The sequence below is a fragment of the Carcharodon carcharias genome, chromosome 17 (genome assembly GCF_017639515.1).
Source record: "Carcharodon carcharias isolate sCarCar2 chromosome 17, sCarCar2.pri, whole genome shotgun sequence".
NCBI lineage: Eukaryota > Metazoa > Chordata > Chondrichthyes > Lamniformes > Lamnidae > Carcharodon > Carcharodon carcharias.
In genome coordinates, this window is record NC_054483.1 from 106,171,885 (window position 1) to 106,196,199 (window position 24,315).

Consider the following 24,315-nt stretch of genomic DNA (forward strand, 5'->3'; position numbering starts at 1 on the left):
TCTCCAAACCTCCCCCCTGACTATTGGAAAGAGGAGTTGCTTTGCACTGTCAATTTCAAATTTACCAGTTACAGAATCTTAAGTCCTCTATTTATTTGTATAGAACTTATACCACAGAAAACATGCCATTCAGCCCAATCTATGCTCCATGTGAGCCTCCTCCCAAACTCTGCATATCCTATTCCTCTCCCCCTTAATTATTCCCATAAATCTCTCACTTTGTGAGCTAATTAGGTGGAAATAATCTGAAGATTGGGGTACCAAGGGAAAGGCATAACAATTCAGTCCATGTGTTAATGGAGCTCCCAAGTAGCATCTAATAAATTATGCTTATCTTCCAACAAAGCAATCATCAAAACTAAGTTATCTACTGAATCAAAGTTTTACAACATAGGAAGCCATTCTACTCATGTTTGTGCTGACTGAAAAAGAGCTTTCCAGTCTAATCCCAGTTTCCAGCTCCTAGGCTCTACCACAACATTTGACAAACATTGATATTTTAACTCTGGTGGTCTTTAAGTATATTCTTCTGGAGAAAGAAAACACCATTTAATACAATTTTTAAATTTTTTTTTATAATGTTAATTATTCTTCCCAATTGGGAGTTAATCTTACATTAAAAGTTGTGCAGACAACAACTGCAAATCACACTTTGTAAACTAGTTGGGTGGAACCAGTAAAGGCTCAGTAAGTCTCACCCCTTCACTTTCACCACCCTTTGTTCTATGTAAAAGCAGCTTGTACATAGCACATGTTGCGGTCTACTTGCCTCCATTAAACCTACGAGCCAAAGAAAGGAAGTGCATTGAGCTGGGCTCCTCCCTGCCAGGAGCAAAAGGGGGCAGAGGATTAAAATGGAACATTGAGGTGTTTAGCCTTAGACTTTCTGCTTTAAGCCAGCAAATTAAAATAAAACTTGCCACCAATCTAGGCTGCAGAATTATTTTCTTTAAAAATGATTTGAAGGATGGAGGCTCACAGTACAGAGTTGGGGAGTGGCAATTATTTACCACCAAACTTAAAAATGGATGGTATGGGTTTGAGATCCCAGGAAAGAATGAGGGTAGGAGCTGGCCTGATGATCGACATTGCAATTTTGGAAGGAATGAGGGGAGATAAAAAAAAAACAGGTTTTTGGGGGGCTGGGGAGACAGGGAAATATAAAAGCTGCCTTCCTTTCCTACTGCAAGGTTGCAGAAAAGAGACAAAGGAAACTGGCAGCAGGTACAGGATAAAGCTATTGTGGATTCCAAAGGATATTGGTGAATAATCAACAACAAAACAGCTCTATCCTGCTCTCAGTTTCAGTTGTAGCATAATTGGGACAGAGCCACTACTGAGGGAAGATTGAATTATTTATTTACCAAATCTATAAAGAGTCAAGTGGTGGGAAAGGTAGAAACACAAATTCCCACTTATCAGGCTGTGGAAGAACACTCTCTCCCCCGTCACACACATACTCACACCATGCAGTTGGTACAAAGGCAGTGATTAAAAGGACAGGGGCAAGAACCTTATATATAAGACAAAGACATTGCTGGTTTGGAGGGAACATTATGGAACACCAGCTGGTAAGTGATATAACGGCAGGGGTTATTACATGCTCAAGATGGGTCACTGCCTGTCAATGGTAAGACTGAGGTTATGGATACCAGGCAGTGATAGGGCATGGTGACTGGTAGAGGTCAGTATTGGTTACTGGTGGGACAAATGGAGTTCTGTGACTGAAGGAGGATACCCATGAAACAATGAACAGTGATTGGTTAGCAGGAACTCAGACAGTAATTGTAATCATATTCTCCTTGAATTAACCCAAGGTGCTATCTAATACTTACTTAGGGTTTAAGCCCTGTAGCACAATGCCAGCAATGTGCACTATTTCTGTAGAAGTTGTGTTCAGGAAATACTTTTTCTCAAGCTAATTCTTGGCAAACTCCTCCCACTTAATAGCTGTTGATTCACGCTAGGGAACACTGGACAATTTTACCATCCCAGAGGCCAATGAGACTGACCCAAATGGAGTGAGTCCTGGCTGAAATCAGCTGCAGACTGAGCTTTTCCTGGTAATCACTCAAATAAATCAGGAGCAAACAAGCATCGAGCACAAACATTCTGATAGTTGCTATTTAGCTGCTTCCCCAAAATAATTCCTGACCGAGAGAGGGAGAGAGTAGGGCTTCAAGGCTCTGAGCTACATACTAAATGATGAATTAATCCACAATCTGTTATAATGCAGCCTCTGGCAGGGATGGGGTGCAATATGGAGAAGCCAAGGCATGTAGGACACCCCCTAATAGACTGACAGGCCCCAGAAGAGGAAAAAAAAAGTGCAAACATTGAATCAAAATACCACTTAGTAGCAGCTTGGCAGTCTCTCTCTCTCTCTCTCTGCCCAAGGCCAGTTAATGCTGGCAGTCAGTCAGTCAATTAGCAGCTGGATGAGTGGAGGCCATTTAAGGAGAGTCTTTTTATCGAGGCATTTACTGGCGGAGGAAACTTCTGTTGGTGAGAGGAGAATTTGAACCAGGAGCCAATTACAAAACCACACAGGCTATTAAATAATCATAGAACTCACAGAAACTACCACACATCATGATTGGTGGTGGGGGGGGGAAGGTCTATCTTTTAGGATCTGCTCTCTTGCCTCAGGCATCCTTCCACTGCCCCTCCTCTTTCTTTCTTTTCAGTTTTCCATTATCCTTTTTCCTGCTGTGTTCCACTTCCCTCAAACACAGCTGCTTGATCCTCCCTACTCTACATTATGATTGCTAATGTGTCCAGAGTGCAAATACTATGTCCTTTAACACACACACACACACAGTACCAAGAGTGAGAAGCAATGACGTGCAGACTAAAAAAAATACAGATTTTACTTATCTGATTTCTCCCAATTTTTGTGGCTGACAGCTATAGATCATATTGTTTATATTGTTATTTCACATTGGACCTGAGACCACTCAGGTTCTTCACTCACTAAAAGATGCACTGCTACACTAATAGAATACCCCTACTTCATATTCCACTACCCTAACTATGGAATACCCCTAGCTCTCATACTCCACTATAAGTCTTGTGTTTGGCTGCATCTGTAACACTTGAAAAAGGTTACGATTTTCACAAGACAAGTATTTTGATCTGGTTATTAGCACTTGGCAATTTTCATCAGCACAAATTACACTCAGACTGACCTGTGTTTACTTACAGCAGTTCGGCTTTACAGCCTTAAAAAAGACAGGTCACAGCAAAAAAACAGCATCAACTTAACAGCAGTACAATAGGTTGTGCATTGTATGGTCCAATGTTCCCGTCAAAATAAAAACGTGCATCACCTAACCCACCATGAGAAACAGCCCATGAAATTGTAAGGAGATGCATTTTTAAAAATCTCAAATTATTACAGCAATTTCAAGACCGTACCTATCAATTAGATACCAGTCTAACTCACTCCTAGGTATCGGTCATTCTATGTATAAACCACCACCCCCCCGCCCCCCCAAACTCTTGGATTAGATTCCAGCCTGTAACTCACTCTCGGGGTATGTTATTCTATATATAAACCGCCTAAGCTGTTCTTTTAGATTCCAGCCTGTAACTCAATCCCGGTTGCCCAATGTTGTGTACAGTCTGTCCCTGTATACATCAAGAATGAAATTAACCATCTCAGCAGCGGTTTGATGCAGCAGCCCTACAGAATATTTGCCCGGGGTCTCTCTCACACATACAATCTTTACTCAGATACCAGAACGAATGAGGTGATTTACTCAAGAGTTGGCGTGGTTACTTTGTCATAATTGTACAAGCAGGTGGATTATCACACTCCCCATACTGGGCGTTGAGACCCCACACACTGCGGAATGAAATGTGCTTATTAAAATATTTGTTAATTGGTTAAAGGTGCAATCTCTTCTTCATTCCAGTCTTCATCTCTGCTGGAAAAGGTTGTTCTTTTGTTTTGAAAGAAGTTATTTTATTTTCGTGTCTTTTTTTTTGGTTGGGGTTTGGAATGTTAAGTTGAGCAGGCTGCTGGGTTGTAAATGTGCGGGACAGGCCAGGCCTTGTCTGATTGTCTCCTCTCTCATCAGGTGGACACACATCAACTGCCCGGGCTCCCTAAAAGAAACCTATGAAAAGCAGATTTGGAGAGGGACGGGTTAAGTGGAGAAAAGAAAAAGAAAAACAAAAGGTTAAGTCCTTCCTGTTAAAGACAGGAGTACAAAAAGATCAGTTCACGTCAGAATGTGAAAGATGGATTAGACAACAGCACACAAAAAAAACACCAAACTAATGCTCTTCTGGGTGATCAGAGAAGTTTTGAAAAGAGCTGATTAGCACTGAAGAATCAAAGCCAGGGCCTTTTGGCCTGGGAGACTCAGCACTCCAGCCCCAGTTTCCGGATAGGTTTTCCATTCTGATTGCTTATATCACATGGAATAAGTGGCTCTCTGCCTTCAACAAAGACCTGGAGCTGATCCTGACTGGAGTAAACATACGAAATAGGTCATTTGGCCTATCATGCCTGTTCCACTATTCAATAAGATCATGGCTGATCTGTTTGTATTACTAATTCCACATTCTAATCTACCCCTGATAACCTTTGATTCCCTTGACTAACACGAATCTATCTACCCCTGCCTTAAAAATATTCAATGACCCCCACCTCCACCGCCTTCTGAGGCAGAGTTCCAAAGTCGCACAACCTCGGAAAAAACTTATCCTCATCTCTGTCCTAAAAGGGTGCCCTCTAATTTTAAAACAGTGCCCCCTAGTTCTGGACTCACCTACAAGAAGAAATGTCCTTTCCACGTCCTCCTTGTCAAGGCCGTTCAGCATTATATATACTTCAATCAAGTCACCCCTCACTCTTCTAAACTCCAGTGGAAACAAGCCCAATCTGTCTAACCATGGGATATGAGCAGGTTTGATAGAGGAGCTGGTCTGGGCAGATCTCCCACTGGTTCCTTGTAAGCACACCATGTGAACACACCAGTGTGACTGGCTCAGTTCCTGTCCCCTGCTGCGGTAAGCAGTCCTAAAGGGGGCAGACAGCAGATCTGCTAATGTGTTCCTGTACTGACTAAAGGGGTTCGCAGGATTGGGGAAACATTGGGGAAGGGGAGCTGAAGGCAGCTCATTTCATTGCATCCCTTCCATCTCTGAAACATACAGGGTAGTGACCAGGAACTGGAACCCTCAATTTCCATCCTTCCAGCTCAAGGTGCTGCACTGTAAGGTTCCAATACTGTTATGGCTGTGATCAGTGAATGTAGCACGTGCCAGCAATGGAACATGCTCTGCATCACTCAGCTATTCACTTCTGAATTAGAACATCAAGTCTCCATCTTATGCTATTCCCATCCCCACCTCTCTCTTTCCGCCCCCCCACCCCCCGAAAAACTGAGTTATATATTTTCCCCATCACTCATGCTATATCCCACACGTACCATTCTCCCCGAGCTCTGACTGCCTCCTTTCTCACTAGTCGCTTCTTGTCATCCAAGGGTTTAGCCAGGGCTTGGATTACCCTGGATTTATGTGGCAGGATCTGCAGAGATGAGATAAATTTAAAAGCATTAAAAAGTGACATACAAACTTGACAGGGCACAGTGATGGATGGCAACAGTCCATCTGACTTCAGCATGTAGAAACATTACAAGTGTGCTCATCAATATCGTTTCTTATGAGAATGTGCTCACAAATTCATCAGAAATAATGAACAGATGAAATTTCAGCAAACACATTTCTGGTGCCACTTTGCAAGGTGACTGAAGGAAGTGCCATCCAACAGGTACATTGCAAACAATTATACTTGAATTTGGCAAAGTGCAGTCTTATGCACATGGACTGGGCAAATGGTTAACATAAATACAGGCTTCAGGGAAAAGAACTGAAGCAGGTGAGGAAGGCTAAATATGTGGACAATCTAGTCATAGACATCAAGATTCATGAGCAGTCGTGAAGAGCTAGCTAGAATGAGAAGGATAATGCATTTACAGAACAACTGACAGATGGACCAGGCTTATGTTTTTTGTCCTTGTACAAGACTCTGGTCAGGCCTTAATTGATATAGTGTGTCCAATTTTGGACTTCTCACATGTGGTTTGATCATTGCAGCTTTTGAAAGTGTGCAAGAGGAGGGCCACTCGATTATCTTCATTATCATGATAGGCTCAAAGATCTAGACCCTGCACTTTAGAGAAATGTAGAGTTCAGGTGGGGATGGGAATAGCATAAGATGGAGGCTTGATTTGATCAAGGTTTAAAAGATCAAGAAGGGATTAGATTGTGTTCAGGTAGCCAGTTTGTTTCAAATAAATAGGTCAAGGAGGACCAAGAGTCAGAATCTTAAGTTATATAGAGCTGGAACTAAGTTAGATACCAGGAGGTGGTTCCTTTCCCAAGAGTTAATGAACTTCTGGAACAGGCTGCTGTCTTGTGCTTTGGACCCTGATTTGCTGAACACCTTTGTTTCTGGCTGGAAAGGAGATCAGCTTGTACAAGAGGTAGTATGTAACATAAGTAATCAGGAACAGAGTGATCTAGTTTCAATACCTGTTTTGGTGTGGCATTTTAACCCGTTTACCCATCTCTCCCAGGAAGTCACAGAGATTCAGCTGGAGTGGGAGTGTATCCATTGGGACGCAGAACACATAATTGTGTGGGACAGAGGGTCAGTCACTGTTTGTCTACATTTCAACTGACAGTGTTTCTTCTTTAAAAAAAGTGAATTGGCACAAAAGTGGGTTTAATATTCACGTCCAGTGATACCACATTGTACCCACACAGCATCAGACAGTGCTCCCATACAGATTTGGCAGCACTGCTGAGGGAATGCTGCATTGTCAGAGGCCATCCTTTGAATGAGATATTAAACTGAAGCCCCAATTGTTCAGGTGAGTGTTAAAGATCCCATGGAACTATTTAAAGAGCAGCAGGAAGTCCTGGTTAACTTTCCTTCCTCAATCAGCACCCCCAGCAAGAGTAAAAAAAGACATGCCAATAAGATGAATGATGTGCTATTTGTGGGGCCATGCTGTGCACAAAATCTCTGTTAACTTTACTCGCTTAACAAGGGTAATTGGATCCCGAGGGAGGAACTAACTGTACAATATTCATATAAATATAAGTCTAATGGGTAACACAACAGATGATTAATTTACAAATCTTACCACATGTGAAGGCAGCTTGGTCAGTGCATGCATACACTGCAAGGATGCAATACGGACTTTCTGCAATTAAAACACAGGCAAATCATGTAAGGAGAGGCAAACCTTTCCCGCAAACCACTCAGACATCACAAGCTCATTATTATCATGAAGACATCTCTACTCAGACTCTCATCTCGAGTGAGGCACTGAGTGAATCAAAATGAAGAAAGTCATAATCTTGCCCTGACCGGCTGCGGTGAAGTAAACAGAGAGTTAAAACATTTTCACAGATTTAAGATAATTGCCAAAAAAAAACCAGGGACAAGATGTGGAGAGCTGCTTTTTTGCAGCAAGTTGCCATGATCAGGAACACTGCCGGAAAGGGCGGTGGAAGCTGATTTAATGGTAACTTTTGAAATGGAATTAGATAAATAATTACATAGGAAAACATTGCAGGGCTATGGGGAAAGAGCAGGGGACTGGGACAAATAGAACACCTCTTCCAAAGAGCCAGCACAGGCACGATGGGTCGAATGCCCTCCAGTACTGTACGATTCAATGACACAGGGAACATGCTTGCAGAGAATTTGATGTATAAATTCCTAATACAAAGGTTCCACTTGAAAAGTGGCCACTTGCCTAAAGCTTCCTGACAAGCATTGGCTCAAGGCAAGCATAGACGTGGAATGTTTTACTATGTTAAAGGCACTATATAAATGCAAGCTGTAGTAATCAAGGCAAGAAAGCATGATGGGTCAAATCTCCATGCAGTCAGAATGTACCACAGCCTTAATGTAAACACTTGAGAACCCAATACAAACATCACAAAGGAAAATGCCCTTCACCTCAAGTACCCGAGGTTCCTTTTCCTGGATAAACCTGGAAAAGGTTGAATGAAGTTAGATCTAATGATCAAATGGTTTGGTTCTTGATCAAAGCCACACTGTCCCAGTTCACTGTACATACCATGGCAGGGCTAGTAGTCAGATTGAGCAGTTTGTTCACTAATGTCTCTACGTGCAAGCTCATGATCTGAGGGGCGTCCAGCAATAGAGGATGCAAACACCCCAGAGTGGATAACTGGACCACCTGGTCTGAGCAGGACATTGCCTCCAACAACAGGGTCAGCAACTGGAGAAGGAAAGGAAGCAATGGTTAAAACCAGCACTAATCACACATGCCCGTCTGATATACACCAGCACCAATCACACATGCCCGTCTGATATACACCAGCATCAATTACACACGCCCGTCTCATATACACCAGGACCAATCACACACGCCCGTCTGATATACACCAGCACCAATCACACATGCCGTCTGATATAAACCAGCACCAATCATACACGCCCATCTGATATATACCAGCACCAATCACACATGCCCCTCTGATATAAACCAGCACCAATCACATGTGCCCGTCTGATATAAACCAGAACCAATCACACACACCCATTTAAAGAAACCTGAGCCAATGGACAGTGGGAGAACTCCACTGCTCTTCATGTAGTTGTGGGATCTATTATGTCCACCAAAGAGGGCAGACAGAGCCTCGAGCTGCTAGATACTGTTTTAAGATGTTCTTTGCACTTGGTAGTCTGCACTTCCAATAGGTGGAGGTTTTTAAAATACCCATTTTACTAATGGATTGGACCAAAGACAAAATAAACCATCGCAATTGCAGATCTATGTATGGCCACAACCACAGAATGAGGCAGCATGAGATAGTTGTAATAAATACAGCCATGGGAGTGATCCCTAGTTGCTCTGGGGTAAAACGGCTTTTCGTTGAGTTGGCTGGCCTCCATTAGGATGGCAATAACGGACCTCAGGCTTGGAATTATAGAGAGGGTGGGGGCCAAATAAATGGTGGGGGGAGACCGTGGGGAGGGGTGAGGGGAGAACAGTGGGGGGAGGGGATAGGGAAGCAGGAATAATCAACCCAGTCATGGACCTTGCTATGGTCAGTCCAGTGACTGCTCTGTAAAATTCATCAATGCAGGTATTGGGTGTAAATCTGACCAGGCCTGCCTGCGATGGAGTGGAGGAAATCAGACTTGGGAACATGAAACAACAGCAATCATGTTGACTCTTGGTTGATGTATCACCAGGTTGAGCTTGAGGGGGAAGAGACGGAGAGGTTTAAACAGAGTAAGCAACATGTAATCACAGGTACACAAAAAAAAAGTGATCAGATGACTGACAGGTTGAAGGCGCCTGCATTCTCGAATGGCACAGCCCCAGAGGTGGAAAATGCTTTCACTGACCGACGGGAGCTCTGTCATCAGGACCTGCTTCGGGAGACTGTTCAACACGTGAGAAAGTGCCTTCAGGTAGTTCGACTTATTATCTGTAACAAACCAAGCCCATTGGGGCAGTGTTAGTGAATTTGTCAATGTCAACATATCAGTGTCAAGGCGACAGTGCCAGTGTTGACAGCAACATGTGCCTCCACATGAAACAATTAGCAATGGAGATGAGGGTCGATTTCCCCCTGACCTCCCCACCCCAGCCCTGTAACCAACATTATTTCACCCTGCAATTATACAGCTCAAAATCCTCCCTCTAGTCACTACTTATGTTTCATAGCCGAACCTTATAATTGTATTAATAGGTGCTCTTACAGCTCAGTTGCAAATTTTAACAATAATTTAATTCTTCATATTCCTTTGGGCATAATGTTCACCCACTCCAGGAACTGGTGATTACCAGTCTGGGTGCTGCAGTCTATGTTCTGGAGTTCCTGTGACTCCAGGATACAGTATAGATTCTGCTCTCTGGGTCTGGTGTACCTGTGACTCCTGGATACAGTATAGGTGTTGCTGTCTAGGGACTGGTATGCTCAATACCCTGATAGTTGGTCCTACCATAGACAATAACCTATCCTTTTCTCTCATTTGCCCATTAACCCATTGTGCCTTTCTATTCTTTATGTTGCAGAATGCCATTCCGACTGGGATTGAAACCATGGATCACCTTCGCTGGCCGAGTGGAAGCCCTGAACCAATTTGGGGACGTTCTCAGTGAAGAACCGCTGCCGGTACATGATGCGGACATCAGCGTGAGTGGCCTTGTTCAGGACATCGGTGGAATCGCTCACTAACACGTAGAATCCATCCGCTGCTTCTGTTCCCAGGTCCGGGTCAGCAAGCAGCTCTATCAGCTGGGGGGAAAAGAGGAGACTGAAGTAAGTATGATGGGGAAAGGAAGCAGATAGAGGTAAGGAGAGATCAATAAGCTTCATGTTATGTTACAGATCAGAGATAACAGGGAGAAACTTCCTCTTACCTTGTCAGTCAATGTGTCAGACAGTGGGTGATATCGCAGCACAAGAGATTTTGTTAACTAGAGAAATGAGACAAAACCAGAAGAAGATTGTGATACAGAGTACAAAACCATCCCAAGTCCATTCACATCCTGTGGGGTTTGGGGGCATACATAATTTGACAGCATCAAGAAAACCAGCTTTCTGAGAGAGCCACTTACTTTCTCCCATTCACCTGCACATCTAAATGTTTCATTATCCACTACACTTTTAAAAGCCATAGAATCTGTAATATCCACTGTGATTGTTGTTTAAGTCCTATTGTAAATCTTGAACCGCTGCCCCTGGAGTCATTGGTTAGTAACTGGGAGCAGGAACCATGGCTGATTTCCCCACTGCCCCTTAGCCTACGATGTTGAGACCAACTGAGGCACCTGCACCCTTGGATAAATTTATTGCCTCATCTGTCAGAAGTGGCTCAGTGTTGCACTATATGAGTCAGTAGGTTGTGGGTTCAAATTGCACTCCAGAGGCATGAGCGCAAAATCCAGGCTAATACTCCCAGTGGTATTGCTGAAGAAATGCTGCAAAGTGAGATGAGACATGAAACTAAGGCCCCATCTGCCCTCTGAGGTGGATCGAAGAGACCCCATGATTACTACTTTAAAAAGTGCAGAGTGGTTCTCCCGTCTCCTGGTCAAAATTTAGCCCATAACCAACATCACTAAAGAAAGAAACCTGATAATTATCGCATTGCCGTTTGTCTAGGGAGCTTGGTGTGCATAAACTGCTGTCGTGTTTCTTACATTCCAACGGTGACTACACTTCAAAAAATGTTTAATTGGCTATAAAGTGCTTTAAAACGCCTTTAAGTTATGAAGGTGGCATATAAATGCAAGTTTCTTCTTACTTCTAATAACTATTGGCCTATAAATCCCTTACCCACAACAGCAAGGTAAAAACACGGGTCCTGCCAGCAGACTGCGAACAATCGCCAGTGTTCCTCTCCAGCCCAATGTTAATCTTTTTCAGCACATCATGTAGAACAGAATCCAACTGCTCACCTACACACACATATACACAAAGGGGAAAAGAAACAATCATAAGAATGTCATGTCCAACTTCAGCTGAGGCTCCCTCACATGGAGATGTTAAAAAATAAAGCCAAGAAACAGAGTTAACTCGTGACAATTCATTCTAGTCTAAAATATTTCCCAAAATTTTAACTGCACTCCCAAATGTGCTGAGGCTCCAGCAAAGAAGGCTGTTGTTTGATAGACAAACCTTTCCCTCACCTTGAGCCTCAGCTTCCCCTCTCTCGTCACACTTTTCTGCTGTTTTGTATTCTGTCAAGTTAACTGAGCTTATTGTTGCTCTGAACTGGACCTTGTGTTTTGTAGTGTAAGGAGCATATCTTTTTATTTTCTGTTGGATTGTGGATTAAAATTACAATGGCTGCAGTTTGAAAGACACGTCCACTGGAACAGGATGAGATATATATATATAAATACAATGTTGCAGTTCTGGAACAGAGTATGCCATGAAAGGCAGAATGGTGCCAGAGAGGAGTCCTGGACGAAGGGAACTGCCTGGAAACAACATCTTAATTGGTTCCTGACCAGGTGAACAGGTTTTGTGTGAGAAGCAGTGTAGCAGAATAGCTCCTAGCCTGAAAGGAAAAAGACCTAAAACCTCTCTCTCGTGTGGAAGATTCCAGTAATTCCACAATAATAGCTAGCTGTTTTTTTTTCTCCTATCTTTATAACCTGCTCTCTCTGAAAACCCCCGTCAAGAGGCAAAGGGGAAAATCACTGTTAGAGACATTGAAAGGCAAGTGTTCAACCTGTGAATTAAATATTGAAAGTGCTGGAAGACCGCCTAGTGTCACCAACAAGAACTGAAAGGAATTTGGAAGACATTGATCAAAATTAAACCATTGAATCCTACACTCCGGAATTGGTGATATTGAACTGTCTTATCCCATCCTTAAAATCCATGTTTTTGTGTGTTTTGTATGTGTGTGTGTAGGGATTTATGAAGGGGCAGAGCTTAGGTTATAGAGTGAGAAATTAGCAGTTCATATTTTTTTCTTTTGCCACTGGTTAACGAGTTTGTTCAATAAACAGTTATTTACTTAAGTTTACAAACCTGGTACTCGTGTTCAGTTAATCTAAATTGAACGGTTAGATGGAATTGGGGTAAACTGGTGGTGATATCAAACTTTTTCACATTTGTCATGGCTTGGGGAACAGTGCACTGTAACATCAAGCTCCATTATCTCCAGTGAGTTGTGACAGTAGGATATTGTCCATTTATACTTAGGCCTCACATCTATCTTGGTCTTCACCTGACTGCAACACTCAGCTATTTAAAACCTAGGCTTCGCATCCTATATTATTTACCTCAGTTCTCTCTCTCCACCGGCCCCCCCCCCCCCCCCCCCCCCCCCCCCCCCCTACACCCCAGTACAGTAGTGCTACTTACATTAAAGTCCTTTGTTGCGCACCTGGACTTCTCAATGGAAGAGATAAGTGATTCCCCTCATTGAGGGGAAGAGATGGGGGAAGGACTGTTTAATCCAGAGGGTTAGGTCTCCCTCATTCCCTCATATTCCCCTACACTAAGGTGGAGGTGGGGATGGGGACGGCCCACTCCTGAGGTCCAGTGCTCCTCACCTTTCATGCACTGAGGGGAGGAGCGTTCAATCCTAAGGGCTAGCTCTTGCCATCTTCCAACAGCCGGCTGCAACGTAGTGTTGGATTTAGACAATCACCTTTCCCAGGATAAGCAGAGGCGTGAGGCACCATCCCTGGTTTAGGGAGGTGGCATCAACCACACTTGAAGAAGGCAGAGATGAAAAATGTAACAAAGACCTATTGCAATGGGAAGGCAATAACTGAGAAATCCAGAGCTGTTAAGAGAAGGTAAATTAGAATCAGAGGAAACCATTTGGCCCATTGTCTCTGATCTGGTTCTTTGAGAGATTGGTCCAGTTAGTTCCATTCTCCCTGCTCCTTCCATAAAATAACTTTTCCCTCAAATAATTAGTCTTTTGAAAGTTATTGTTGAATCTGCTTTCACCACCGTTTAAAGGCAGTGCCTTCCAGATCATCATAACACACTGGATACAAGAAATTCTTCTTATCTGTTTAAGAAGGGAGTGAGGCAAAAGACGGGAAATTACAGGCTGATTAGCCTGACCTCGGTCATTGGTAAGAATTTAGAGTCCATTATTAAGGATGAGATTTCAGAATACTTGGAAGTGTATGGTAAAAAAGGGCAAAGTCAGCATGGTTTCATCAAGGGGAGGTCATGCCTGACAAATCTGTTAGAATTCTTTGAGGAGGTAACGAGTAGGTTAGACAAAGGAGAGCCAATGGATGTTATCTACTTGGACTTCCAGAGGGCCTTTGACAAGGTACCACACAGGAGGCTGCCCATGGTGTAAGAGGCAAGATACTAGTATGGATAGAAGATTGGCTGTCTGACAGGAGGCAGAGAGTGGGGATAAGGGGGTCTTCTCAGGATGGCGGCCGGTGACTAGTGGAGTTCCGCAGGGGTCAGTGTTGGGACCACAACTTGTCACTTTATACATTAATGATCTAGATGAAGGAACTGAGGGCATTCTGGCTAAGTTGGCAGATGATACAAAGATAGGTAGAGGGACAGGTATTACTGAGGAGGCGGGGGGCTGCAGAAGGATTTAGACAGGTTAGGAGAATGGGCAAAGAAGTGGCAGATGGAATACAACGGGGGCAAGTGTGAGGTCATGCACTTTGGTAGGAAGAATAGAGGCATAGACTATTTTCTAAATGGGGAGAGAATTCAGAAATCTGGAGTGCAAAGGGACTTGGGAGTCCTAGTCCAGGATTTTCTTAAGGTTAACTTGCAGGTTGAGTCGGTAGTTAGGAAGGCAAATGCAATGTTGGCATTTATTTCAAGAGGACTAGAATATAAAAGCAGGATGTACCGCTGAGGCTTTATAAACCTCTGGTCAGACCACATTTAGAATATTGTGAACAATTTTGGGCCCCATATCTCAGGAAGGATGTGCTGGCCCTGGAGAGGGTCCAGAGGAGGTTCACGAGAACAATTCCAGGAATGAAAGGCTTAACATATGAGGAACGTTTGAGGACTCTGGGTCTATACTCGATGGAGTTTAGAAGGATGAAGGGGGGATCTGATTGAAACTTACAGAATACTGAAAGGCCTGGATAGAGTGGACGTGGGGAAGATGCTTCCATTAGTAGGAGAAACTAGGACCCGAGGGCACAGCCTCAGAGTAAAGGGAAGACCTTTTAGAACAGAGATGAGGAGAAACTTCTTTAGCCACAGAATGGTGAATCTATGAAATCATTGCCACAGAAGGCTGTGGAGGCCAGGTCATTGAGTGTATTTAAGACCGAGATAGATCGGTTCTTAATTCGTAAGGGGATCAAAGGTTACGGGGAGAAGACAGTTGAGAAACTTATCAGCCATGATTAAATTGTGGAGCAGACTCGATGGGCCGAATGGCCTAATTTCTGCTCCTATGTCTTATGGTCTTATCTCCCCTCTTGCAGCAAAGAAAACCTGCAGCAAAAGATTATTCAATTCATCACACTCCACTGCGCAACAGGAAATGCCTTTATTTATATATGGATATCCAACTAGATCAAGTTTATTAATCGAATCACAACCAAGTATAGTCTTAAGGTGAAGCAGTGTTAAGACAAGGGGTGCTTACATGATACGTTTTGAAGTCATTCACACTCTGCCTTCACTTTCATTATAAGTTCCCATGTCCACATTTGTCTTGGAAAGTGCCTGTGTAATTTGACATGCCATAACTACAGCCTCCTTCGAATGGTTCAGCTGCAGAGGGAGGGAGTGCAGTTGCAAACTGATCGTTTATACAGGCAATTTCCTATTGCAAACTTGGACACAAAATTAATAGAAGAGTGATCGTGACACAGAAATGCGTGCATGCACAAAATCTCTGAATAAGAAAGCTCAAGCGACTGTGCACTTCACTGTCAAGGTTGAAAAGAATATTGTCACCCATCTCAAGGCCAAATTATTAAAAGAGGCAGTTAGATGCCACAATTGTGGAACTGTCAGTAACAATGGACGGTCTCTCTTTACCCTTCCAACAGGTAAAGGTGCTATGCAAGTGGCAGGATTGTTGACTGAATATTGAACAACGACATGGTTTAAAATCACTGCACCTGCACTGTGAAAAGACATGCTGACCCAGTTCTCCTCACCTGCAGGGCACTTGTTGATAAGGCCAGCAATGCATTTAGCAGCAGACATGTAAGTGAATCGATGGTTGCTGGTACAACACAGCTCCATCAGATGTGCCAGCAACCTCTCCTGTTGGGGTACTACGACCTGCAATAAACAAGATGATTTGTAACTTAACAATTAGTGATTTGAGCTTTATGAAACCAAATGAGATCTCATTCAGGTGTTTCCTCTTTCATAACAGTATCGAAAGGAAGAGAGTGAGTAATGGGATTAGAAATTAACTACCCTGTTTACACTCACACTTGGCATTGAGCACATTGCCAATTAAATGAATGCAAATTGACTCCATACTGTTCCAAACACTCCCAGGGCAGGTATAGCATGGATTTGGATACACAGTAAAGCTCCCTCGACACTGACCCATCAAACATTCCCAGGAAGATACAGAATGGGGTTAGATACAGATTAATGCTCCCCCTACACTGACCCCACTAAACAATCCCTGACCAGGTTCAGCACGGGGTTAGATACAGAGTGAGCCCCAAACCAACCTCAGAAGTTTGGTGCCAGTGTGACAGTTCCATTTGCCACACTCACCATCCTTGCATTCTGTGAAACAGGGGCTGGCAACTTAGTGCTGGCTTATACTGGACACTCCTTAACCATTCACCTCTGTGATATGGGCTGGAATGGACCAAGACAGTCCCAGCTCCCAGGAGAGAGGGATGTTCTAGGGATTGTGATAACGTTGTGTGGTCAGGTTATGTTGATACTCACGTTCTTTGGCAGGGAGCAGACAGCGGCCTGCAGGAGGGCAATCAACTGAGTCTGCGGCCATGGAGAGTCAGGCAACTGGAAAAGGAAAGAAGAACACATTACAGCGTACAGACTAGAGGGAGACATTCCAATCTCTCAAATCTTTATGATAAGACAGAATGAATTTAGAGCCTGTTGCTGGAGGGTTGAACTGCCAAAAATCCACTGTGCCAAGCTTTGATCTTCCTGTTGGATGATTGTAGGGAGTGTTAAGGCAGCCTTCAACCTGCAAAATTGTGAGGTGTTGGATTTCTTTTCCCCACCAGGAAGGAGGATAGACGATAGCACTGGGATTTACAACACCTTCCATTTCAAGCCCTGTGTCAGCATCAAGCATTCCCCAGTCAGATAGCGAATAAAACCCCCTGGGCTCCACCCCAAGGCATCCGTACTAATACGGAGCACGATCCTGTGATGCTCATTGCCTGCCAAAGTCAGATTGTAAATTAGAGCCTTATGTGAGGCAGTGTATAGGCCCACAGATAAATGGAATGGTACAAGAGAGTTACAAAATAAAGTTTGTTATTTTTTGCACAACCCCTAAATTATAGGTTTATCAGGATGGTGGGGTGAGGCACGGAGTGATGAATCCATTCCATGACTCCCAGCTCTGGGTTTCTGAGCAAGACTGAGAGCTATCACACAGCTCACAAGCAGAAATCTGACCTTCAAACCATGGAAGGGCAGAGAGGGGAAATAAAGACTCAGAGCCAGTGACTCATCAGCTACTCTCGCCCACCTACTGCTGTTTACAAAATCACAGGCATAGAGCCCTGGGGCAGTTCTCCAACCAAGTCACTCATTGCAATGTGAAACCAACCTTGCCTGGGGCTGGGAGGGAGGCAGGAGAGTTTTCTTCCAGAAATTTCTGGTATCCCCTCAGTTACCAAGGATGATGTTCCTTTTCCAAATAAGGTTTTCGGGACAACATCCAGTCTCAGTATCTTAGCCAAGTGGCCACTCTTCACCTGAGCCTTAAAAGCATGGCACCAAGCAGATTATTCGGCTGTAGAAGCTGCACTTGGCACAGCCCACAAACTCATTTTCTGACAGAGGAAATACTTTAGGAAAGGTCAATGTTTATCACTCCCGTCCCTAACTCAGTTCCTACCACTGTCCCAGGTGAAATTAGCTGACTCAGCACAGTTCAAGCGGTTCAAGAAGGCAGCACCACCGCAGGCAATTAGGGATGGGCAATAAATGCTGGCCTAGCCAACGAAGCCCGCATCCCATGAATGAATTAAAACAAAACCAAAGGTCAAACTTGGGCATTGAGCAGTATGGCTCAGCTACATAAGAACTGAAGAAATAGCAGCAGGTCATTTGGCCCCTCAAGGCTGCTCCACCACTCAACATGATCAGGCTGAACCGTCTTCAACTCCACTTTCCTGGCTTATATCCGTTTGTGGCCAAAATTCAATTTTTAAAAAAATTCTTTCTTGGGATGTGAGCATTGCTGGCTAAGCCAGCATTTGTTGTTCATCCCTTATCACCTCCCTAGAGGAGGTGATGATGATCCGCCTTACTAAACTGCTGCATTTCATGTGCATCGGTACACCCACAGTGCTGTTAGAAGTGGAAACATACTCAATGAATGAGTGTCCGCAGCTCTCTGGGGGGAAGAATTCCAAAGATTCAAAACCTTCTGAGTGAAGAAATTTCTTATCCCAGACCGCAGAGACCTGTTGGGCCAAATGGTCTGTTTTGGTGCTGCAAGATTCTCTAAATGACTGGCCCCTTATCCTGAGACTATGGCCCCTAGTTCTAGACTCTCCACTGGATAAAACGATGTCAGGAGGGTTGAAAACAGCCTGTTGAGGTGAAATGTCAGTCTGAATTTCACATCACATGAATGTACTTTACATGCAGTACCAGTAAACACCTACTGATGGTGCTGCTGAAAAGTTAGCAAACGGTTCAGGAACTTTCCACAGTTCTTCAAAGTTAATTTTATTTATTTTAAAACAGCCTTCTTCAAACTCAGACAGAAAAAGAAAAAACAGGTCTCCTCCTGCTCTTGAGTGATGGCTTTTATTCCAAGGGTAAGGGATTGAGGAATGATTAAATCAAGGTGTTTAAAATAATGAAAGGGATTCAATCAGGTAAATTTTTTTTATTCATTCATGGGATGTGGGCTTCACTAGCTGGGCCAGCATTTATTGCCCATCCCTAGTTGCCCTTGAGAAGGTGGTGGTCAGCTGCCTTCTTGAATCACTGCAGTCCACGCGGTGTAGGTACACCCACAGTGCTGTTAGAAGGGAGTTCCAGGATTTTGACCCAGCAACACTGAAGGAACAGCAATATATTTCCAAGTCAGGATGGTGAGTGATTTGGAGGGGAACTTCCTGGTGGTGGTGTTCCCATCTATCTTCTGCCCTTGTCCTTCTGTATGATAGTGATTGTGGGTTTGGAAGGTGCTGTCTGAAAGTTAGAGCTTCTGTCTCATCAGCTCCTGCAGTGAGGATAATTCCAGCCTTCTGGAACTACAGGGTTTTTAAAAATTCATTTACGAGATGTAGGCTTGCTGTCTAAGCCAATATTTATTGCCCATCCCTATTTGTCCTTGAGCAGGTGGTGGTGAGCTGCCATCGCTGTGGCATAGCTACACCCACAGTGCTGTTAGGAAGGGAGTTCCAGGTTTTTGACTCAGCGACAATGAAGGAACAGATGGCGAGTGGCTTGGAGAGGAACTTCCAGGTGGTGGTGTTCCCATGTATCTGCTACCCTTGTTCTTCTAGATGGTAGCGGTTGTAGGTTTGGAAGGTGCCGTCTAAGGAACCTTTGACGGTTCTTGCCGTGCATCTTGCAGATGGCACACACTGCTGCTACTGTGCATCGGTGGTGGAAGGAGAGAATGTTTGTGGTTGTGGTGCTAATCAAGCAGGCTGCTTTGTCCTGGACAGTATCCAACTTCTTCAGTGTTGTGGGAGTGCACTCATTCAGGAAGTATTCCACCACACTCTTGACTTGTGCCTTGTAGATGGTGGACAGGCTTTGGGGAGTCATGAGGTGAGTTACTCATCACATGATTCCTAGCCTCAGACCTACTCTTGTAGCCATAGTATTTATATGGCTAGTCCAGTTCAGTTTCTGGTCAATGGTAACTCCCAGGATGTTGATAGTAGGGGATTCAGTGATGGTAATGCCATTGAACATCAAGGGGCGATGGCTGGATTCTCTCTTGTTGGAGATGGTCATTGCCTGGCACTTTTGTGATGCGAATGTTACTTGCCACTTGTCAGTTCAAGCCTGGATATTGTCCAGGTCATGCTGCATTTGGACATGGACTGCTTCAGTATCTAAGGAGTCGCAAATGGTGCTAAACATCATGCAATCATCAGCGAACATCCCCATTTCTGGCCTAATGATAGAAGGAAGGTCATTGATGAAATAGCTGAAGATGGTTGGGCCGAGAACACTACCCTGAGGAACTCCTGTGGTGATGTCCTGGAGCTGAGATGACTGACCTCCAACAACCATAACCATCTTCCTTTGTGCTAGGTATGACTCTAACCAGTGGGGTGTTTTCCCCCTGATTCCCAATGATTCCAGTTTTGCTGGGGCTCCTTGATGCCACACTCTGTCAAATGCAGTCTTGATGTCAAGGGCAGTCACTCTCACCTCACCTCGAGAGTTCAGCTCTTTTGTCCATGTTTGAACCAAGGCTGTAATGAGGTCAAGAGCTGAGTGGCCCTGCCGGAACCCAAACCTGATAGCACTGTTGATGAACCCTTCCATTACTTTGCTGATGATCGAGAATAGACTGGCTGGGTTGGATTTGTCCTGCTTTTTTTGTACAGGACATACCTGGGCAATTTTCTACTTAGCCAGGTACATGCTAGTGTTGTAGCTGTAATGGAACAGCTTGGATAGGGGTGCAGCAGGTTTTGGAGCATAAGTCTTCAGTACTATTGCCGGAATACTGTCAGGGCCCATAGCCTTTGCAGTATCCAGTGCCTTCAGCCGTTTCTTGATATCACGTGGAGTGAATCAAATTGGCTGAAGATTGGCATTTGTAATGCTGGGAACCTCCGGAGGAGGCAGAGATGGATTATCCACGGCACTTCTGGCTGAAGATTGTAGCAAATGCTTCAGCCTTATCTTTTGTACTGCTGTGCTGGACTCCTCCATCATTTAGGATGGAGATGTTTGTGGAGCCTCCTCCTCCAGTGAGTTGTTTAATTGTCCACTACCATTCATGACTGGGTGTGGCAGGACCGCAGAGCTTAGATCTAATCCGATGGTTGTGGGATCACTCAGCTCTATCACTTGCTGCTTATGCTGTTTGGCACGCAACTAGTCCTGTGTTGTAGCTTCGCCAGATTGACACCTCATTTTTTAAGTATGCCTGGTGCTGCTCCTGGCATGCCCTCCTGCACTCTTCATTGAACCAGGGTTGATCCCCTGGTTTGGTGGTAATGGTAGAGTGGGGTACATGCAGGGCGATGAGGTTACAGATTGTGTTTGAGTACAATTCTGCTGCTACTGATTGCCCACAGAGCTTCATGGATGCCCAGTCTAGTTGCTGGATCTATTCAAAGTCTATCCCACTTAGCACAGTGGCAATGGCACACAACACGATGGAGGGTATCCTCAAAGTGAAGGCAGGACTTTGTCTCCACAATGACTGTGCAGTGGCACAGAGAGAAACTATTTCCTCTGTTGGGAGGGTCCAGAACAAGGGTGAGCTGAATGCAGTATCCCAAGTGGGACCTAACCAAGGCTCTTAAAATTAGAGCTAGGTCACTGAGGACGAAAACCGGAAGGCAATTTTTCCACACTTGCAGGTCATGGAAATCTGGAACTCTATCCCCCAAAAGGGTGTCAGTGCTGCAGAGCAAATTATACTTTGAAGGAGGAAGCTTATATTGGGTAAGGGTATCAGGGGATCAAAGGTGGGTGGATGGGGATGACATACAGATCAGCCATGATCTCACTGACTGGCGGAACAGGCTTGAGACCCCGAATGACCTCATCCTGTTCCTTTACTTTTGCTCCAGCCGCTAACGTCAAAACGCAAAAAACGTGTGACACAGCCACTGGATAAAACGAGGCCCTGCCTGCCTGCTTCAATGGCTCAGTGTTGAAGATCCCAGGGGACTATTTGAAGAGCATGCAACTAAAAGTGACCAGGATCACAATCGGTGGATGTCAGGCTGGTGCAGGATTAAGCTGGGCTTCAATGGCATAGCAGTTGAATAGCTCAGCCAATATCTACTGTTCAGCTGGTCAATATGGGTCCTTGGCACCAGACAGCAGTGGAACTAAACATTAGCTTGGTCCTTGAAAAACACTCTCAGAACGTCGGTAACCAGCGGAGACAGATTTAAGTAATTAGCCAAAGAATCAGATGCAAGGTGAGGACTTTTTAAAAAAAAACACTAAGTTGTGAATTATGGTGATCTAGAAAGTATCGGTGGGTGTAATCAGATTCAACAGTTAAAGTGAAAATGGATAAATATTTCAAAAGGAAAAATCTACAGGACAGCAGGGCAAAAGTTGGGGGTCGAGTAAGACTAATTGGATAGTTGCTCAGGCACAATGGGCTGAATGGCCTCCTTCTGTGCTGAATTATTCTATGATTCATGAACATTAACAAGAAAAACAAAGGAGTTACTCACTTGAAAAGGCTGGAACTTTCTAGAAAGGTTATTTTCAGGCAAAAAGGAGACATCTCCATCGAGATACAAGGCCACAACCTGGGAGATTTTTCCGGAAGCTAGTCTAAGAAGGGGTAGATGGGGCAGGGAGGAGGGGGAGGCGGGTGGAAGAAGAATATAAAAAATTTTAAAACTTTCTACACACACTGCGTGAACGCCAAAGAATAATTAATGCAATCACTAGGTTATAATTCTGCTGCCCTGCAAATTTTTCAAATTCCAAGTTTAAAAATATTTGCTCTCTGGATCAGGGCGTTGCTGACAAATGCTGGCATTTATTTCCATCCTTAGCTCCCCAAGTAGGTGGTGAACCTTCTAGAACTGCTACTAGTGCTTTGATACAATGGAGTGACAGACTAGGCCAGTTCAGAAGGCAATTAACTGTCAGCCATTATAGCGTGGACTGGAGACACCTCTAAGGCCCAGATGGGGTACAGTCTGCAGGTTTCCTTCTCAATGGCACTGATGAGCAAACTGGGATTCTATCCACTTCACTTTTATTGATACCAGCTTTTTAAAAATTGAAGTAAAATTCTCAAACTGCTGTGGTGGGATTGGGACGTAAACTCTCGGAAAGCCGAAAGGAAGGGAAACCACATCATTGTCAACTTATGATGATTGGCAGAAACAGTGGAGGGGAGATGAGGAGAATTTTCTTAAAATATGTTATACAGCCAGTTGTGGTCTGGAATGCGGAGCCTAAGAGAGTGGTGGAAACAGATTCAATAGTAACTTTGAAAAGGGAACTGGATAGACACTTGAAAAGGGGAAAAAACAGGTTATGGGGAAAGAACAGGGGAGTGGGACTATTTGGACAGCTCTTTCACAAAGCAGGTATAGGCACCATGAGCTGAAGGGCCTCCTATTGTACTGTACATTTCAATGATAAACTGTGGTGCAGGAAGTGATGCAGGACCATGACAACGGGCACATGCTGCTGACAGCACTGCACGTCAGCGAATCGGGGTGAGCCAAGGTGAAGGACAAGGAGTCTCCAGGGTGCAGAAGGGAAGAAAGATGCAGCTTTTCCAGAATAGAGAAACAGGAAGCAGAGAATAATAGATTCAGCTGGAGTGAAGGAACAGGAAAGGAACAGGCTGTCCCAGAGTTTGATTCCAACTTGGAAATCCGCACTTCTTTACAGATTCAGAAGGAAGTGCGTTTGTACAAGGATTCCAAACCCCCACCCTCACGTCATCCACCCATTGTTTACTCCAAGTGTAAATTTTGGTCTCTGATTATCTCCTTTTGTACTTGTTGCGGACACGCAAACACTTGCTGGAATGAAAGTACAAGTGATGCAGGTAGCCCTCTGCCACCTCACCACAGTGATTTCACACAGTGAGTGCTGTCTGACTTTGGTGGACGTGGGGGTGGAAGCAGGACAAGTGAGACACAAAGTTCCTGAATCTCATGTTGTTTCCACATTCACACAGAGGTATGTGGACAGAGTGAACAGGATCAGGGAATTCCCAGGATAATAACTTGCATTAAATAACAGCATTAATGTAACAAAACATTTCAAGGTGCTCCACAGGCATGTAAAACAGTCAAAAACTGACACCAAGCCCATGGGGGAAACATTAGGGTTAAGCTTCAAGGAAGGTCTTTGAGAGAGAGAGGTAGAGGGGGAAAGGTGAGGGTTGAATGCCAGAGGGCCTGGACAGCAGATGGGCTATCAATGGTAGGGTATAGAAGTCAGGGATGGACAAGGGAACAGAGTTGGTGGAATGCAGCAACATTGGAAGTTTGTAGGGGTGGAAGAGATTATAAAGCTAGGGAAGGGTCAGATCATAGGTGAATTTCAACACAAGGATGAGCATTTTACGACAGCTAATGTAGGTCAGTGAACACAGGGAATGATGGGTGAACAGCACGTGATGCAAGTTAGGCTATGGCCAGCAGAGTTTTGAATGAGTTCAAATTTACAAGGGTGCAAGATGTGGGGGTGGCTGGAAAAACATAAATAAGTTGCCAGAAGTAGGAGCCTAAATTTTTCCCATTCTATTCCAGTGTCACTCAAACAGGTTGTATATAGAACCATAACTGCTTGCCACACTGGTGATGAAGCGACAATTCTGAGACCAAGAATCTAGGCTGGGACTTTCTGGTTTGTAGCACTTAGTCCTGTAGAACCAATGAGTGACTCACACAGGGGGGAGTTTGGGGGTGTGGGTAGTGGGTTGATTCATGTTTTTGT

General features: G+C 44.3%; 1 protein-coding gene and 1 long non-coding RNA gene across 2 annotated transcripts in view; both read right to left on the reverse strand.

Annotated features, from left to right (window-relative positions):
* Window positions 1–564: 564 nt before the first annotated feature.
* Window positions 565–3,462, reverse strand: LOC121289744. Its single transcript, XR_005945637.1, has 2 exons — window positions 2,351–3,462; window positions 565–822 (listed from the first exon to the last, which is right to left on the reverse strand). It is a non-coding gene; the product is annotated as an uncharacterized LOC121289744 (long non-coding RNA).
* Window positions 3,463–3,738: 276 nt separating this feature from the next.
* The window catches only part of mms19 (MMS19 homolog, cytosolic iron-sulfur assembly component), a 73,374-nt gene continuing 52,797 nt past the window's right edge, over window positions 3,739–24,315 (reverse strand). The window contains exons 21-31 of the mRNA XM_041209451.1: window positions 22,077–22,179; window positions 16,417–16,491; window positions 15,657–15,783; window positions 11,353–11,474; window positions 10,434–10,490; window positions 10,122–10,308; window positions 9,413–9,495; window positions 8,112–8,276; window positions 7,167–7,226; window positions 5,442–5,542; window positions 3,739–4,121 (exon numbers count right to left, since the gene is read on the reverse strand). Coding sequence (XP_041065385.1) covers window positions 4,094–4,121; window positions 5,442–5,542; window positions 7,167–7,226; window positions 8,112–8,276; window positions 9,413–9,495; window positions 10,122–10,308; window positions 10,434–10,490; window positions 11,353–11,474; window positions 15,657–15,783; window positions 16,417–16,491; window positions 22,077–22,179 — 1,108 coding nt within the window. The 3' untranslated portion in view covers window positions 3,739–4,093. The remainder of the gene's footprint in view (window positions 4,122–5,441; window positions 5,543–7,166; window positions 7,227–8,111; window positions 8,277–9,412; window positions 9,496–10,121; window positions 10,309–10,433; window positions 10,491–11,352; window positions 11,475–15,656; window positions 15,784–16,416; window positions 16,492–22,076; window positions 22,180–24,315) is intronic.